The sequence below is a fragment of the Penicillium chrysogenum genome (genome assembly GCF_028827035.1).
Source record: "Penicillium chrysogenum strain IBT 35668 chromosome Unknown utg000004l_segment0_segment0, whole genome shotgun sequence".
Lineage (NCBI taxonomy): Eukaryota > Fungi > Ascomycota > Eurotiomycetes > Eurotiales > Aspergillaceae > Penicillium > Penicillium chrysogenum.
Window position 1 is genome coordinate 4,244,014 of NW_026622752.1, and position 17,052 is coordinate 4,261,065.

General features: G+C 49.6%; 9 protein-coding genes across 9 annotated transcripts; 4 read left to right on the plus strand and 5 right to left on the minus strand.

Moving 5' to 3' along the window:
• Positions 1-116: 116 nt before the first annotated feature.
• N7489_007556 (4-hydroxyphenylpyruvate dioxygenase family protein) lies at positions 117-1,496 on the minus strand (the record flags this gene model as incomplete). Its single annotated transcript, XM_056713306.1, has 4 exons — positions 117-251; positions 308-665; positions 723-782; positions 838-1,496. The coding sequence occupies 4 exons, from the start codon at positions 1,494-1,496 to the stop codon at positions 117-119; spliced, it is 1,212 nt and encodes a 403-aa protein (XP_056567021.1).
• Positions 1,497-1,900: 404 nt separating this feature from the next.
• hmgX lies at positions 1,901-2,680 on the plus strand (the record flags this gene model as incomplete). Its single annotated transcript, XM_056713307.1, has 1 exon — positions 1,901-2,680. One exon carries the CDS (start codon positions 1,901-1,903, stop codon positions 2,678-2,680), a length of 780 nt encoding a protein of 259 aa, XP_056567022.1.
• Positions 2,681-2,854: 174 nt separating this feature from the next.
• hmgA (putative homogentisate 1,2-dioxygenase (HmgA)) lies at positions 2,855-4,365 on the minus strand (the record flags this gene model as incomplete). The annotated part of the gene is made up of 4 exons (XM_056713308.1): positions 2,855-2,978; positions 3,040-3,687; positions 3,740-4,249; positions 4,298-4,365. 4 exons carry the CDS (start codon positions 4,363-4,365, stop codon positions 2,855-2,857), a joined length of 1,350 nt encoding a protein of 449 aa, XP_056567023.1.
• Positions 4,366-4,635: 270 nt separating this feature from the next.
• fahA (fumarylacetoacetate hydrolase FahA) lies at positions 4,636-5,925 on the plus strand (the record flags this gene model as incomplete). Its single annotated transcript, XM_056713309.1, has 1 exon — positions 4,636-5,925. The coding sequence occupies one exon, from the start codon at positions 4,636-4,638 to the stop codon at positions 5,923-5,925; it is 1,290 nt and encodes a 429-aa protein (XP_056567024.1).
• A 237-nt stretch (positions 5,926-6,162) lies between these two features.
• On the minus strand, positions 6,163-6,843 carry maiA (maleylacetoacetate isomerase MaiA; the record flags this gene model as incomplete). The annotated part of the gene is made up of 1 exon (XM_056713310.1): positions 6,163-6,843. One exon carries the CDS (start codon positions 6,841-6,843, stop codon positions 6,163-6,165), a length of 681 nt encoding a protein of 226 aa, XP_056567025.1.
• Positions 6,844-7,542: 699 nt separating this feature from the next.
• On the plus strand, positions 7,543-10,154 carry N7489_007561 (uncharacterized protein; the record flags this gene model as incomplete). The annotated part of the gene is made up of 3 exons (XM_056713311.1): positions 7,543-7,750; positions 7,814-8,441; positions 8,498-10,154. 3 exons carry the CDS (start codon positions 7,543-7,545, stop codon positions 10,152-10,154), a joined length of 2,493 nt encoding a protein of 830 aa, XP_056567026.1.
• A 187-nt stretch (positions 10,155-10,341) lies between these two features.
• N7489_007562 (isoaspartyl peptidase/L-asparaginase) lies at positions 10,342-11,685 on the plus strand (the record flags this gene model as incomplete). The annotated part of the gene is made up of 1 exon (XM_056713312.1): positions 10,342-11,685. The coding sequence occupies one exon, from the start codon at positions 10,342-10,344 to the stop codon at positions 11,683-11,685; it is 1,344 nt and encodes a 447-aa protein (XP_056567027.1).
• Positions 11,686-12,710: 1,025 nt separating this feature from the next.
• Positions 12,711-14,454, minus strand: N7489_007563 (cytochrome P450; the record flags this gene model as incomplete). The annotated part of the gene is made up of 3 exons (XM_056713313.1): positions 12,711-13,865; positions 13,926-14,198; positions 14,251-14,454. 3 exons carry the CDS (start codon positions 14,452-14,454, stop codon positions 12,711-12,713), a joined length of 1,632 nt encoding a protein of 543 aa, XP_056567028.1.
• A 1,307-nt stretch (positions 14,455-15,761) lies between these two features.
• On the minus strand, positions 15,762-16,285 carry N7489_007564 (uncharacterized protein; the record flags this gene model as incomplete). Its single annotated transcript, XM_056713314.1, has 4 exons — positions 15,762-15,901; positions 15,964-16,054; positions 16,110-16,191; positions 16,251-16,285. The coding sequence occupies 4 exons, from the start codon at positions 16,283-16,285 to the stop codon at positions 15,762-15,764; spliced, it is 348 nt and encodes a 115-aa protein (XP_056567029.1).
• Between the last annotated feature and the right edge of the window lie 767 nt (positions 16,286-17,052).

The following is a 17,052-nucleotide window of genomic DNA, read 5'->3' on the forward strand; positions in this document are numbered from 1 at the left end:
ATGATTCAAAAATTGTTATTAAGGAATAATCCCTAATTCGCTAAATACAAAATGAGAATTCCAAAGCAGAAAGGGCTCATCAAGAAAAATGCCCGACTATACAAATTTTTAAGTCCTTAAACCAAGTTACCACGCAGTTCCTGCTCTCGTTCAATAGCCTCGAATAGTGACTTGAAATTGCCAGCTCCGAAGCCTTCGAAGTTGTGGCGCTGGATAATCTCAATGAAGACAGTAGGCCGGTCCATCATGTGCTAATTGTAAGGTTAGTATAAAGTAACGAATACTGGTGTCATCAGTTTCCACATACCTTAGTGAAAAGCTGCAGCAGATAGCCACCCTCATCGAAATCAATCAAAATATCCAAGCTACGGATGGTCTCGAAGCTTTCCTTAAGTACCAAACCAGACTGCTTCAAGCGAGCCTGCATATCCGTGTAGTATGTGTCGGGAACCTTGATGAACTCGACACCCCGTGCCTTGAGATTGGTGATATCTCGGATGATATTGTCTGTGCGAAGTGCAATATGCTGTACACCAGCACCGTTGTAGAAGTCCACGTATTCCTCGATCTGGGATTGTTTCTTGCCCTTTGCTGGCTCGTTGATGGGCATCTTGACGATCTCGTTGGGCGAGGCCATGACAACACTACTCAAAGCTGAGAATTCACTATCATCATAGGGTTAGCCACTTGTCAGGTATCAGATATAATATTAAAACACTTACGTGCAGATTTCGTTGTCGTCGACGGACCAGAAACGGTGGAAGCCGAGAGCCTTCTCGTAGCTAACCAGTGGTATCAGTAAATGAGACTCAACCAGATAGTCTGGACCAAACTCACTATTCACAGATCTTATCCATCTCATCCCAGTCCTGATTTCCAACACAGTGATCGATATGCGAGAGTTGAACACCAGGCAGGAACTTCACAATGGGATCCTCATTGGCAGTCTCGGCACGGTAGCCTGGCATAAAGGTACCGCGGTACTCGCTGCGCTCAATAAGGGTATGGGTAGTCTGCCCATAAGTCTGGATAGTAGCAGTCTTGACACGACCACCCTTATCTTCAAGGACCTTAGGGTTGGAGACGGCCTTAGCGCCATTCTTCACAGCGGCAAAGAAGACAGCATCGACATCGTCAACCTCAAAGGCAACGTCCTTGACGGCATCACCGTGCTTCTCGAGGTGGTCATGGATCTCCTTTAGCTCGGCTTGCTCCTCGGGATCGAAACGGTCGATTTGGTCAAGGGACCGCAGAGGCGAGCTCAGGATGAAGGTGATATCGCCGTTGCGGATGACATGCGAGCAGATGTGGCGGCTGCTGGTTTCAAGACCCTTGTACGCAATGCGCTTGAAGCCCATGCGGGTGATGTAGTAGCTTGCGGCTTGCTTGGCATTACCAACGTACCAGTGCACATGGTCGTAACCGCGGTAGCTGGCAACTGAAGATGCATCGGCAACTGAGGGAGGAGGGCTATTGGAAATAGCTGAAGGCGCCATTTTGCTAATACTGTATATTTGTGATGATATTGGTAGATGGGACTTAGATGGTAGTTCAAGATGGGAGGTGGCGATTTCGAATTATTTGATGTCCAGCCTACTCCTTCCCTTTCTTTTAAATAACTGGATCCTCTATTAACCGTGTCTCGGCGGGTGTGTCTTCCAATCCACTTTTGTTGCTGACCTTTGGCCGGCTTGTCCCTGTGCGGCTATTTCAGGACCCTGAAATATCCGGAGATACCCGGACCCGCTGAGATCATCGTCAACATCCGCCTGAAGATCAATTTCTTAGATTCGCAATTCTCGGGAGATTTTGTTCTGTTCTTCAATTATTACGACCGTAGTGAGCCTATTCTGAATCGATCCCCACGAAATTCATAACTGCCTCAACATCAAATCACAAGATGACATCCATCACAGCTGCTCGCCCATCATTGACATCTAATGATTCGGCTGTACTGCAAGCTCTATTTGATGCCGAATCCTCTCCATCATCGGGATTCACCGTTGATTCGTCGCTACCACCATGGCCATCATCTGTGAACATTTCTGAAACAGACTTGGCATCGCTCAAGCAGCGTGAAACAGACATTATCCGCAAGCTGCAATCAAACAAATCACCAAGTATAGGGACAGTCCAATCAGCACTGGACGACTTCGACACTCTCATCACCGATCATCCAACATATCCCTCCGCATACACAAACCGAGCACAAACACTCCGCCTGCTGGTCGATCTGACCTACAGCAAAGAAGCGGGTAGTGATCAAAGCACTGAGGGCGAGGTATCCGATGCGGCTCTCTTTGCCCCGCAAACCTCCCAGCTCTGCTCCCGCATCTTCTCTGACCTAGGTCAGGCCATAACCTTTGCCACACCTTCCTCTCCTGCCGATGCGGTCTCGACAACCCAGGCGCGGTTATTGGCTGACGCACACACGCATCGGGGATACTTGCTTCTCAAAGCGGCGCGCGTGAAGAAGGCTGGTTCTGGTGATGAGGCGGGCCCGGAGCGTCTGCGTGCACTTTCGGCTGATCAGCTTGAGGAAATGGCTAGTCGGGATTTCTTTTTTGGGGGTCGCTATGGGAATAAGGTTGCGCAGCAGCTTTCTGTGCAAACGAATCCTTATGCTAAGATGTGTGGGGCTATTGTTAAGGAGGCGATGAAGAAGGAGCTTGAGGGGTGAACAATGTATATCATGAAGTAATTTAATTTATGGAGTGGCATTTGGAATAACGAACATTTGAAGCAATAATGTGAAACAATTTTGATAGATTCGATGGAGTTCTGGTATCTTGTTATGCTATAGAGCTAATTGGAATGTGCACATATGCTCAGCGCAGTGCTCAGGGCCCATATCTTAGGCCTTTTTGTTAGGGTTTACAAAGTGCCGCTTCAGAGGCTTCCAGCTGTGCTCGTTATATTCTGGCTGCACTTTCTGGCAGGTCTTGAGACCCCATTCCGAGACGCCAACCATGTGAGCACTAAAGCATTGTCAGCAAATACGAAGTTTCGGAAGGAAGTGATGGTGGGAATTGAACTAACCTTTCAAACATGAAAGCCATACTTCCATCACCAACCTTTTGAGGCTTCAGCTCAGCATTGCTAGCTCCCTCGAAAGCACCCGAGTCGGGACCATGTGCACTCATAACGTTGTGCAAACTAGCACCAGCAGGCTTGAAACCTCCACCCACCTTCGCATCGTAGTCGCCAGAAATCAGACCCATGAACTCTGACATGGTGTTACGATGGTACCATGGGGGACGGAAAGTACCCTCTGCGACGAGCCAGCGAGGAGGGAAAATGACAAAGTCAGCAACGGCGGTACCAACGTGGTCCGATGGAGCTGTCAGCACAGTAAATATCGAAGGGTCGGGGTGGTCGAAAGAGATCGAACCGATGACACTAAATCGGCCAAGATCGTACTTGAAAGGGTAGTAGTTGCCGTGCCACGCGACAATATCGAAGGGGGTGTGGTTCTGTCGCGCGGAGAAGAGAGTGTTGTTGAATTTGCTGTAAAGCTTGTACTCGCTTTCCTCTTCGTCGTCGAAAGCGGCAACGGGGGCTTGGAAATCGCGTGCATTGGCCAGGCAGTTGGATCCAATGGGGCCTAGCTCTGGGAGCTGGTAGTGGCCCTGGTATAATTCACAGATGTATCCCCGCACAGGGCCGTCTGGGAGTGTCACTCGGTATCTGATGGAAGTGGTTAGTTATTGGTGACATATAGGGTATAGAAGACACCAACCTAACACCACGAGGGATCACGCAGATCTCATTTGGTCGCAGGATAATCCGACCGAGCTCTGTCTGGATGTCTAGCACACCGTGCTGAGGCACAATTAGGAAGTCTCCGTCGGCGGAGTAGAAAGCTTCCTTGCCCATGTCCTTGCCTGCGGCATACATCAAGATACCCAACCCTTGCTTCTGAGTTGGGTCTCCAGACCCTGCAATTAGGTGCAGTCCATGCACCCAGTCGACCTTCTCATCTAGATCGAAGGGGTTCCATCGCAGCTGATTAGGGATATGGTGAAGCTTGTGGGCCTCGGTTGTCATCCTCGTATGGTACGAGTCGACATCCTCCGCGATGAAGTTCTCATGAGCTGCAGCGGGTATAATTCGGTAAACCCATGTCTGTTTATTCTCATGGCGAGGTGCAGTGAATGCCGTTCCCGAGAGCTTTTCAGCGTAAAGCCCATAGGGAGCTTTCTGCGGGGAGTTTTGACCGATTGGCAGAGCTCCTTCGATGGCTTCGGTCCTATTTACTTATTAATTTGTTTTCATTAGAAACTATGTGTATACATACTCGTGATACGAGTCGAAGCCCGTCTGGTACTTATAGGGATCAGGGTGGCTGAAATTAGTGACAGGCATATTGGCGGTGATGTCTTGATGTTGGATGATGCAGACCTCTTAATCAAATACCCCAGATCAACCTCGGATCTCTTCCAGAAGCAAACGTCAGGTCACACCATTCCGCGGAAATCTGAGAATTCCCGCGTTTATCCTTCGTTCCGCTCCGGCTGGATGCGGGGGGAGCGGACCAATTCCGCTCAACGTCGAGGGGCTAAACATCATAGTTAGGTAGTTAAGCCCCGTGAAACTCCTTTTTCTTTCTCCAAACTTCTCGAACATTAATTCATCATGGCTTCTTGGCTCCAGATTCCCAAGAACTCGCCGTTCTCACTCGCCAACATCCCGTTTGGCATCATCTCAACGCAATCCGCACCAAAGGCAGCTGCGATTGCAATCGGTGATCATGCATTGAACTTGAGCGCATTCGCTTCGTCTGGAGGCTTCTCACAGCTACCAGCTATCGAGAAACACCTAGCTGTTTTCAGCCAGCCGACGCTGAATGACTTCGCTGCACTTGGTCGCCCTGTGCACCGACAAGTGCGCGAATATCTACAAAACGTCTTCCGCGCCGACACGAAGTTCCCACAGGTCCTTAAAGACAATGCATCCCTCCAAAAATCAGCCTTGCTCCCCTTGTCCCAGGTCACCAATCATGTTCCCATGCAAATTGGCGACTACACTGATTTCTACGCTGGTCTGAACCACGCCTACAACATTGGAGTCCTCTTCCGTGGCCCGGACAATGCACTCCAGCCTAACTATAAGCATCTACCCGTTGCCTATCACGGCCGTGCCTCATCAGTTGTGGCTTCAGGCACACCCCTCCATCGTCCCCAGGGTCAGATTCTGGCAAACCCCGCCGCGGACCCCAAGCTGCCTACGTTTTCTCCTTGCAAGAAGCTCGACATCGAGCTGGAGCTGGCTTGCTTCATAAGCAAGCCCAATGACCTCGGCAAGCCTGTCCCAATTGATGAGGCTGAAGATCACATTTTCGGTCTGGTTCTCATGAACGACTGGTCCGCCCGTGACATTCAGGCATGGGAATACATCCCTCTGGGTCCCTTCAATGCGAAGAACTTCGGTACAACCATTACCCCTTGGGTGGTTCTGATTGATGCGCTTGAGCCTTTCCGCGCTGCCGGCTTGGAGCCTGCGAACCGCGAGTCTCTGCTCCCCTACCTGCGCGAGAAGCGCGCCGATAGTGCCTACGAGATCCCCCTCGATGTCGAGGTCACCAACCCCGGTGGTCAGCCCACTATTATCTCCAAGAGTAACGCTCGCAACCTGCTCTACTCTTTCCCTCAGATGGTTGCTCACCACACTATCACGGGTTGCAACTTGCGCACCGGTGACTTGCTGGGATCGGGTACGATCTCTGGTAAAGAGGGTAAGACTGAGGGTAGTTTCTTGGAACAGACCAATGGGAAGGTGCCTATTAAGTTGGCGGATGGCTCTGAGCGCATGTTCCTTGAAGATGGTGACACTGTTACTCTGCGCGGTATGGCTGGCACGGAAGGCAACTATGTCGGCTTCGGCGACTGTGTTGGCACTATCCTTCCTGCCGTTTCGCTGCAATAGATGACTTAAAATGACTTAAATCAAATGATCAATGTGTGATATTTCTTGAGTTTTGTCCAATTCTACAATAGAGAGCTTGGAATTATGTCTCGGTCGGTCTTATTTAGCCAGTATAACAAGGAAAATTGATCGCCTTTTGCGGAAATGTCATTGAACACCAGTATTAATAGCATGGCGATGGAACATTCCAAGAACATCAGTTGGGACTAGTGTGTCCACTTCTTACAGCCTGATCAGCTACTCTTTGATACGGAACTCCTCAGGGGTATCTTCCTGTGACCTCCAATGCCCCTTCTTAACAGCCTCCTCCATCTCCAAGTTCTTCACAATCCCATTCGTAACCGGGAACTGACCCAAGTCAACACCAAACCGCTGAGCTCCCCAAGCAGCAGGAATCAAACACAAATCCGCAATGGTAATGGAATCCCCAACGCTAAACTTCCCCGCCGAACCCTTCACAACAGCCTCATAAGCCCTAAAACCATCCTCCATCAAATTCTTTGACCATTCAGCACGATCAACACCCAGCTGCCCAACCCGTTTCAGGATCCTGAGGTTTGTAACAGGCTGTATATCGCAAGAGATAATGTCTGCCAGCGTGCGCACTACAGCCCGGCTCTCTGGGTCCGACGCTGGGGGAAGCAGTGCGGGCCCTTTCTCTGGGAATGCTTCTGCAAGGTACTCAAGTGCAGCGAGAGATTGTGTGATCGTCACGGGTGCTTTGGACTCGCGTTGGATTACTAGGGCTGGCACTGTTCCTGATGGGTTGATGGCCAGATGGGCTGGGGAAGATTGTTCGCCCTTCAAGAGGTTCACGTAGACGGATGTGAAAGGGATTTGCTTTAGGTGCAGGGCTATCCGGAGTCTGGCTGAGCAGGAGGAGCGAAAATAGGTGTGGAGAGTCACTGTGTCGGACATTGTGGCTGGTTGATGTTTTGATCTATGGGATATTGGAGTAGTGATGAAAGTACGAAAAAGAGCCTAGACAGACGGGTTGGAGAGACTCTGTGCTTATAAACCGAATATCAAGTCCAAGTACGTTGAGTGACTTCCCCCGCGGATCTTGTTACCTTGCCCAGGCTGACTTTGTACATATGCAGTACATCGTACGGAATAAATTCCGTCATCTCTAAAGCCGAGTTCAAGCGCTGTGCCTTTTGTACATTTCGGCTATCACTCTTGGATATTGTTTATATTGCTTATGTTTTTCCCAATTTATTTACTTATGTACATCATACTATTGAATTGCATTAGAGCCCCGGAGGCTTGTAGTCTTGAATATTCTGCATGACATATACCGAGTTCTGCTTGTATTGGCTCATGACTGTCCAGCAGGAAACAGCATCACCAATCAACTTTAGCATAAAACTAAAACATGATTTTATTCATAAAATAAGTTCAAGCATGATATCTATGATTAGATTAATTTTCGCCTCTAGTTAAAAGGTCCGATCCTCGCCTGGGAAGCTTATGCGGGGCCGACGGATATCGCCGGCTAATAGACCCGGCTCAACCGCATCTCTTTGTCTCACTGCAATTATCCATCGCATCACCAAATATCCACAGAATCCACTTCAACACCGAAATCCTGGCTAATTCGCCCAGGAACGGCTGACGATGGATGGTGTCAGGTCATCCCGTCCGGACAAGCCGTATCAACGCACCTACAAGGCATGCATCCCTTGCCGGCAACGAAAGGCCAAATGCGACCTAGGAACCGGCCCAGATGGCCTTCCGATCGGCCCACCATGTGCACGCTGCCGAAGGGAGCTAAGGGAGTGTGTGTTCCCGGAGAAACGGGCATGGGAAAGGTCCCGCAAACGAGGTGCGCTAGAATTGAGTGCTTACCATATCTAAATTGGCTGATTTCTGAATGGTCAATTTCTAGCGAGATCACCAGAGAGCTACGAAGCGGATGTATCACCCCGACACGGCAGTCAACTTACGACGACATCGCCTAATGATTCCATCCACACACAAGGACGGACACTGAACCCGCATCAGGCAAGCGAAGTAGCCAACTCAACACCCGAGACCAACTTTCATAAGGAGTCTGAGTTTCAGTCGGGATGGCCATATCATCGGGATCAAGCTGGGTCGCACCGTGGCTCTCTCGATCATCGTTCCGTAGGGTCTTCACGAGCTGTTCAGTCCCCTTCTCATGCGTATGACAATAATAGGCACCGATCGAATTCCACCCTCGCGAGCTCTATGATGCGCACTGTCGTGACAAGTGGCAATGATGCGCTCAATATTCTCTTCGAAGCTGCAACTGCTCAAGAAGATAACAGTCCTGGTAATAGCTCCGAATCACCAGCCGGGCCTCCATCGATTGGTCCGAGTACTCATGATCGAACACCTGGGAACTACGATTCCGCGTTTGAGCCGGTGACTCGGGTAATACACCCTGTCAAGCTATCTGACGCCACCCAAGACACTCTCAATGTCTGGGAGGCTTGTCGGTTTGTCAAGATGGGCTGGTTCACTGCTAGAGAGGCTGTTACTTTTATTGATCTGTGTGTTCCTTACATCTTCCATGTCTAAACTGCCAATAAAAGCTAACAGGAATTAGGTTCTATAAGAATATGTCCTGTTTATCTCCGATTTTAACTGATTTCTACGCCAACCATCGATATCACTACTGGCTGGTTACTCGGGAACCAGTTCTATGCTCCACCATACTCATGATATCTTCCCGTTATCACGTCCTTCCTGGGGCAGGGGGAGAGTCAAGAAATTTCTTTATCCACCACCGACTATGGTCGCATTGCCAGAAATTAACGATGCGGCTAATATTTGGGCAAGAGAAATCAACAAAATCCAAGGTGCGGAGTCTCGGTACTGTAGAGGCACTTCTGTTGATGTCAGAATGGCATCCTCGCGCCCTGCATTTTCCGCCCGAGACGGATGGCTGGGACGATGATTTGATCCCAGCACCACCAAGGAACCATGAGAATAACGACCCAGGCTCAGCACCTGGCAGTCGTGGCGTAGAAGATATAATCGAGCCAGCACGCCGATCTGACCAAATGTCCTGGATGTTGCTCGGGTGTGCGCTCTCTCTTGGTCACGAGCTGGGCATATTCGAGACAGAAGGAAGCAGCTCACCAGCAGATGAACCAGAATGGAGAGATCAGATGACAATTCGTTGGCAGCGCGTACAACGCCTGCTATACGTCTACATCAATCAATTGGCTTGGCGGATTGGATGCATGTCACCGATTCCTCAATCATTAAACCATGCTATCTTGGGGGGACGCAAGCCGGAAGGACTGGGTCCACCGGGCAGCACGTGGTTGACGTTCATGGATTCGTGGATTGAGCTTACCAAGCTAGCAAAGTCTGTCACTGATATGTTCTTCCCATCTGCCGCCTTTGCACGTCAGCAACTGCACAGCGGCCGTTATGTTGGGCTTCTTGAACATTTCCGACCTCTTCTCAACCAATGGAAAGACAAGTACCTACAGCCCCAAGTACTTGATAAAGCATTCTACAACGATCTTTTTATCGAATACCACTTCGTCCGTGTCTATACCCATTCAGTGGGAATGCAAGCCGTAGTGGAGCGTGCTGTCGCAGAGAACGACCCCAACAACTTCGACGGAGTGCGACCCATGACCATCGACCCAACAGACTACGAATACATTCAAGAAGTGATCGATGGATGTGGCCAAATATTGCAGAAAGTCACCCATCTAGCCGAAGCAGGGGCGCTGCGATTCTCGCCAGTTCGAATTGTTCTTCGCATAACCAGTGCCTCGATCTTCTTGATGAAAGCGCTCAGCCTGGGCACCCGGCAAGCCAAGCTCCAGGAATCAATTGAAATACTAGAAAAGAGCATCAAAGCACTCAAGTCGAATGCCTTGGATGATGTGCATCTGAGCACGCGCTATGCTGCACTACTAGACATGCATGTCTCACGCTTGCGGCGCAATCTGCTTGCATCATCGAAAGTCATGAAAAGTAGTCAAGCCGCTACGCGAAGATCATCCATGGGACCCCCTCCTTGGCCAGATAATGGTGACCGGTCAAATCCCATGAGCACCCCTGTATTGCAGGACCCACCACCCGACTTGGGATACATCCCGTCCTTGAATGATATTGGTGCAGACAACTGGCTTTCGCTGCCATTCGATCCATCGATGGCGCCGTTTGATATGAGCCACGGATGTCAATTTCCGATGTATGAAGGTGGAACATTAGACTTTATTTGGAATCTGCCATCGTGACAGAGTCAACTCTGCACAGTATGCAACAGTATAGCTTTGTACATAGCCCTGTATGATCGCAGTCGCGCAATGTTGATAGAAGATGATACCCCAATTCGGACAATGTCACTCCGCCTTATCTATGGATATTTCCCCGCACCAAAGACAACCAACGTCAGAATCCCAACCAGCCCAAGTACCCAGCAAAATGACGAAACCAGCGTCATTCAAACCCACTCTGATAATCCACGGCGGTGCCGGCAATATCCAACGCTCCAAACTACCCCCAGACCTCTACGCCGCCCACCACGCCTCCCTCCAATCCTACCTCCGCTCAACACACATCATCCTCAAAAATGGCAGCACAGCCCTAGACGCAGCCGTGCACGCCGTCTCACTCCTAGAAGATGACCCCCTCTTCAACTGCGGCCGCGGCAGCGTCTTCACAACAGCCGGCACTATCGAAATGGAAGCCTCAGTAATGGTGACCTCCCTGCACGAGGACAACGCAACACAACCAGGCTCCATCAAACGCGGCGCTGGTGTGATGGGCGTCCGTAACGTGCGCCATCCCATCCTTCTCGCGCGCGAGTCGCTTCTCAGAGCCGGTGTCACCGCTGACGGATCTCCCGTAGATGACGGAGGGAGTATGCATTCTCAGCTGGGTGGTCCATACATTGAGACGCTTGCTCGGGATTGGGGGCTGGAGTTTTGTCCCGACGAGTGGTTCTTTACGCAGAAGAGGTGGGATGAGCACATGAGGGGTTTGAAGGGGGAGGAGGAGCCTGTTTCGTTGAGTCAGGGGACTGTTGGTTGTGTCTGTCTTGATCAGTGGGGGAATCTGGCTGTTGCTACTAGTACTGGTGGTATGACGAATAAGTTGCCCGGCAGGATTGGTGATACGCCTACCTTGGGTGCTGGGTTCTGGGCTGAGGCTTGGGATGAGATCGCGTCGGGTGGTGGTGAGGCAGTGCCGGGGGATTGGACAGGTGGTCTGCTACAAGAGGCGAGGAATTGGCTGGGGGATTGTATGCCGGCTTTCTTGCGAAATCAGGCCTCTCCTGTTTGCTCGTCCCTTTTGGGTGATGATTCCTCCCGGCAGCTGGACTTTGGGTCCGAGAAGGTTTGTCATTCTTATTACTCTGCTCCTCCATACAATAATCGGCGGGCTGTTGCGGTGTCCGGGACTGGGAATGGGGACTCGTTCCTTCGGGTTGCGGCTGCGCGTACCACTTCTGCAATGCTACGGTTTTCTTCGCCCGGCAGGTTCCCTTCTGGCCTAGCCGACGCAGTGACGGCTATTTCTGGGCCAGGTGGTGAGCTTCAACGTTCTGCTGGCTCTAGGTGGAACAAAACTGGTGAGGGCGAAGGGGGTATCATCGGCATAGAGGTAGAGCTTTCCCCTACAAACAGGGTATCGGATGTCAAACTACGTCGGGGAAAGGTTGTATTTGATTTCAATTGTGGTGGTATGTGGCGTGCTTGGGTAGAGGAGGATGCTGCTGGCAACGAAGTTGAGAGGATTATGGTCTTCCGAGGGCAATATCAATAGAATATGGATCCTCTCCGGTTGAATTCACATCTAGGCTGATATATCGATAGTATATCTTCGGCAAGCTCTTTTTTAACTAAACACTTGTAATGCACTAGTTAGGACACAGTTATCCAACTTATTCATTGATTGCGGTCCCTTTACCCTGTTGCTTGTTCAATGTTCTCATACCCATATGATACTAACAGGGCGACTATGTAGTGAGCCGAGACTTGAGCGCCATTTTATACGCGCTGAACATACGAGTTCGGGATTGATCTGGGCGTGGGAATGTTTCATGCCACATACTTTCTGAGTGGTGTGGCTTGATACAAGGTATTCCAATCCATAGTATGGGATGGGCTGGACTACCGGCAATAGGTCCTAGAAACGGTCAGGTAGCTTGCAGGGAAAAGAATTAACAGTAGCCAATATCCTCATATCCCCATTTTGATCTATTTTTCCATCCCAGCAAGCATAGTAAAGGAAGCCCAGATGTCGGCCATCCATCTACTCTAGCTCTTCAAAACTTCGTAATAACCGAAGAAATCCTGCTTCGTTAGACCAGAACTATCTTCACCATCTGTGCAGCTAATAGACGCCAAAGTTTCCAAAAATGTTTCTTTATAACTAGGACAGGTCTCAAAGCCGTCTTCGCTATCATCACTTGAGCAGATTCGAATTCTATCCGCACTTTTCAGCTCTGCAAGATGCTTCCGTTTCCATGAGAAACATCCGTGTAAACGTCGGCTAGTAGTGAAAATTTCTCCAGGGGCTCATATACTGACTCTTTGATGGTTCGAATCACATCGCTGTATGTAATGATATCAGGCCCCCTTGTGTCGGAACCCGGTACAACGAGTGGAGTTTCATTGAGCGATGCAAGAGTCTTTGAGAGTAGCAATTCGTAGCAACGAATTGTTGCACTGTCTGCAATAGTGCCCTGATGGTTCGCCCTCAGCAATGTAAAGACGCAAACTACTCTAAAGGCTAACAATATATACAGCAAGGACCATGCAAAGTCGACAGGTACATCAGATCCCGATCTACCACCCCTCCAACGGCGTAAGCAAGGCAAGTACCCCGTCTTTAGGTGCAACGGTAGCCCCTTCCCGAATCTCCAACTTGGCATCAGGAAACTTCAACTCCATGTGAAACCGACCGACAGTAGCAGCAATCAAGCAAGCAAGCTCCGATTTCGCAAAGCCCTGTCCAATGCAACTACGAGGACCATGCAAGAAAGTCAAAAACGCATAATTACTAACCGCACCGCCGGTGTTAGCCTTACCAGGACCCATAAAACGGTCCGGATTGAACTCGTTCGCGTCTGGTCCCCACAGCTCTTCCAATCGGTTCAGGATTTGCGGACAGATTGTGAATGTTGTGTCCTTGGGGATATACATGTCGGCAAGGGTTGTGTCACGAACCGCCTTGCGTATGGTCATCGGCACAGAAGGGTGGAAGCGGAGCACCTCGTTGCACACTGCGTTTAAGTAAGGCAGATTATCGACTGCGACTGCGGAGATTGGGGTCGGGTTGTCGAGCGAGGGGAGATTGGCGCGGATCTCATCCCGCAGACGGGTTTGGACATCGGGGTTCTTGCAGAGTGCGTAAACGGCCCACTGTAGTGCTGTGGCGGTTGTCTCGTGGCCTGCGCCTAGGAAGGTCATGGATTGGTCCACGAGGTTTTCTTCGTCGAAGGTGCCGCTGCTTAGTGCGACGGAGATGATGTCAATCCCCGTTTCGGCTTTGGGGTCTTCCATCTTTGCCTTCTTTTGTCGGATCATCTGGCGTGCGACGTTGCGGATGACCTCGCCACTTTCTTTAATGTCTTTGTTGCGTTTCATCGGTAAAGAGCTGACCCATGTTGGGTTACCAAATATCATACCTATCACGAAAAGGGTTTTCATGATGAGGGAGGGCGGGGACATGATTTTGCGATAGGATTGGTTGAGGGTGTTGTCGGGATCACGAAGAGAGTCGAAGTCATGGTCCATACCGGCGACGCCAATGATGTCCAGGGTTGCTCGACTAGCCCAGTTACTGATTCGGACTGTGTTATCGTTATTTCCATTGGCTTTCCTGCTCTGCAGGTCTTCCTCGATCATCTTGACCATTTCTACACTCTTGCTCCAAAAGATTGGGTAGAGGTTCTTGATGTGGCGATAGGCAAAGGCTGGCATGAGATTCTTGCGTTGCGTCTAGTGGAGATATTGTAAGTTTGAACCCACGTAGAACGGCATTTGAAGGGACGGTTTCACCTTATGCTCTTCGCCTTCAGCGAGTAGGACTCCATCGCCTGTAATACGCCGCAAGCTCTGCCGAACCAATTCGGGTTTTTCAAAGTCGTAAACTTTTGTCACAAGCAGCTCGCCCAATGCTTTTGGGCTTGTCAGAATCACTCTTTCGAGGTTTGCGACAAGATAGTACCGGATGAGATCTTGATTGGGCCTGTTCTTGGCCCACTCCCGCAGCTGCGGATAGGGGGTCTCAAGCAAGAAACTCGGAGAATTACCGGTGAGACAGCTTCGACCCTAGATAGTATTAGGCAGATTCATCGAATCCAAGGAAAGAGGGCTGGCCTACTGCAGGTGAATAAATGTGTTTCAAAGGGGTGAAGTAGTCGGGATACAACACAAGCCGATAAACAAGCTTGGACGCAGTAATAACCCCAAAAATGAGGGCAGCCGTTGCAACCCTGGAATTGAAAACAGAATACTCCGGCTTGAGGTATATGCCGGCGGCGAGGGCAAAATAGAGAACGGTGAAGCTCTCGCTGATGCGTCCCATTGCTAGAATCTTCCGGATCTTCCGGGGGAAAATATATTATGAATCGACAGGTCCGATCCCACATACAGCAAAGATGATAAGATAAGGCCTTCTTGAGTATCGAACTACTGGTTTCGATTGATTCTTTAGTAGCACCAGCCTCGAAGCGAAGAGCTCCGTGTGGGGTATAGGCGGATGACAAAATGCTTGGCTCTCGTTGGTTCAGTGAGGTCTGAATGATATATGGCGTACAGTCTGAGAAATAGCAATGCAACCTCGATGAATTCGGATAATCTTTGCACAGTTGAGATGAGTTTGGCTCAAAACAATTCACACGGATATAAGACGGTGAGATGGTTGCCTGGGACATATGACAAGCGCGGACCTCGGGGAAACCTCGGACGCCAAGCAAAATAAGCCTAAAAAAGGAACCACGTGGTTGACAGGTCAAGGTATATTATGATATAGCCCGAGTATCTTAGCTGCATATGAGATCTACACTATTCAACAGTCTTGCTTTTGATACTTTGGTATCCTAGGGTGTGCCCAGGGCGCCCCTAGTGAGATTCTTTAAGGACATGTTACCGTTAAATAGTGTTGACATGCATGCATACATGCAATGCCTGCAGGGTATGCGTTTGTCTCTGTGCAGATAGATGCATCATAACCTCTCTTCTTCACGATTTTCTGTTACAACCTGCCCCTGGACTGGCGAGTTACACACTAGGCCAAAAAGACCACTCTATCTGAGCGTTACGCTCAGACATTCCAGGCCCCGATATATATAATGCGTGTCATGACATTTTCCCTCCATCTCTCTCTTGTTTCGTAGCCTCAACAAATAGTCCTAGCTACTGGGTACTTGTTGACACTACAAAGCAAGAGAGAGATGGAGGAAAAATCGTGAAGCAGAAGAGAGATGATGATGCATCTATGGAAAGGAGCCGGTATATAAGCCGGCGACGTGACAAACGAGACGAGCTAGGCAATGCTCAAAGAGCTCAGTCTGCACACAGAGACAAACGCATACCATACACGCATTGCATGTATGCATGTATGTCAAGAATACTCCATATATGGTAAAGCATTATATAAATAGTAAGCCACTCCCTTGCTAACTGAAGACCTGAAACCCCCTTCCAACCGTCTTTGTACGCAAGGTTCCGATGTTACTAGGCTAGCTTTACAACATAGTAATCGATACCTAAGGCCCTGGGGAGGGCGGACTTCAGAGAACCACGAGGTTGCTCGGGAGTGAAATAGAGCAGTTAAATCCTGGTCTTGGGGTCTGCCCTTCTAAAATCCACCACCAATATGGGTTCCATGTCTTACTCCGCGTTCTGACAGTAACCTTGCAAACCCTTCAAGCCACAGTAGTAATCGAACTCATCACCACCCATGTGGAAGCCAAAGGAGAAGCAAGAAGGAGTGCCAGACCATCCATCCATAGCGTATGTGTCCATTTTGCCTGCATGTTAAGCCCAGGTTAGAAAGAGCACACTGTTAATTGCTGGCGTGCGGGTTCCTCACAGTCAGGGCAATGATCCCATTGTTTAGTGCCGGTATTGCGGTTCCGGTATCGGGTGCATGCATAAGTTGAGGCAGCAGTGTCGAAGTCCCACTAGAAGCAATTAGTGTCTGTAATCTTGCAATGACCCAGTCATACTAGTACTCACGTATGCGTCTTGGACAGAGTTGCTACCATGACGCTCGCCACAGGCGCAGAAGTTGTGTAGGTCGGCAAGAACGCCGCCGAAGCTGGACGGTATGTTAAGACACAATGTGATAACTTGGAATGGAACATGAGGCCGGCTTACAAAAGCGAACTAGAAATAAGAATTGATAGCTTCATGTCTTCGGGAAAAGAACAGAAAACAGAAAAACTAGAGTAGGTGAATATAATAAAGTGCTAGTGAGAGTCGAAATAAGTCGGTAGTCAAAAGGTCTCGTGGTTAGGTAGGACGACAAGTGACGGGAGTGAGGAAGCAGCTTTACTATATATAACATTCTCGCAACAAGAAGAGGAAAGGGGGCGAAAAGAGGATAGTGAACGTTTCTACGGACAAAGCGGAAGACAGTGCCCAGGTGTCTTACCTCTAGCGGGATATTGGGATCCGCCGAAATGAGGCCTTTACTAGTTTCATGATAGTAGCTTTACTGGGAATAGCCGAGATATGACGCCTAATAGGATAAGTTTCGTAACGTGATCCATGAGTGAGACACCTCAAACCACCGTGAATCCGACAATGGTATTCCCTATAGTTGAAACTGAGGGAAAATACTTTCCAAAGGATCAGCACTAACTATCTGGTGTCTCAGTCGCTCGTGGCTTAGTGGTGTTTGGGATTCTCCACCGTTCCGCAGCCAAACTTTATGCTCAATTTAACTATCGAGCTAGCCCAAACTGGGCTACCTTGGTAGAGGCCCAAGCCAATCAATTATGCATGCAACTTTATTCGCCCACTGGGATATACGAAGGATTCTACGAAGCTACTCCGCCCCTTCAGAAGTAGCTAAGATTTACGAATAGCTCATCCGGGGGTTCCGGGAAGAGCTTGCAAAGACCGGTATTGCCAGGATCAGTGAGTGACAGCCTGGAGTTGCCAGGAAGAAATGGAG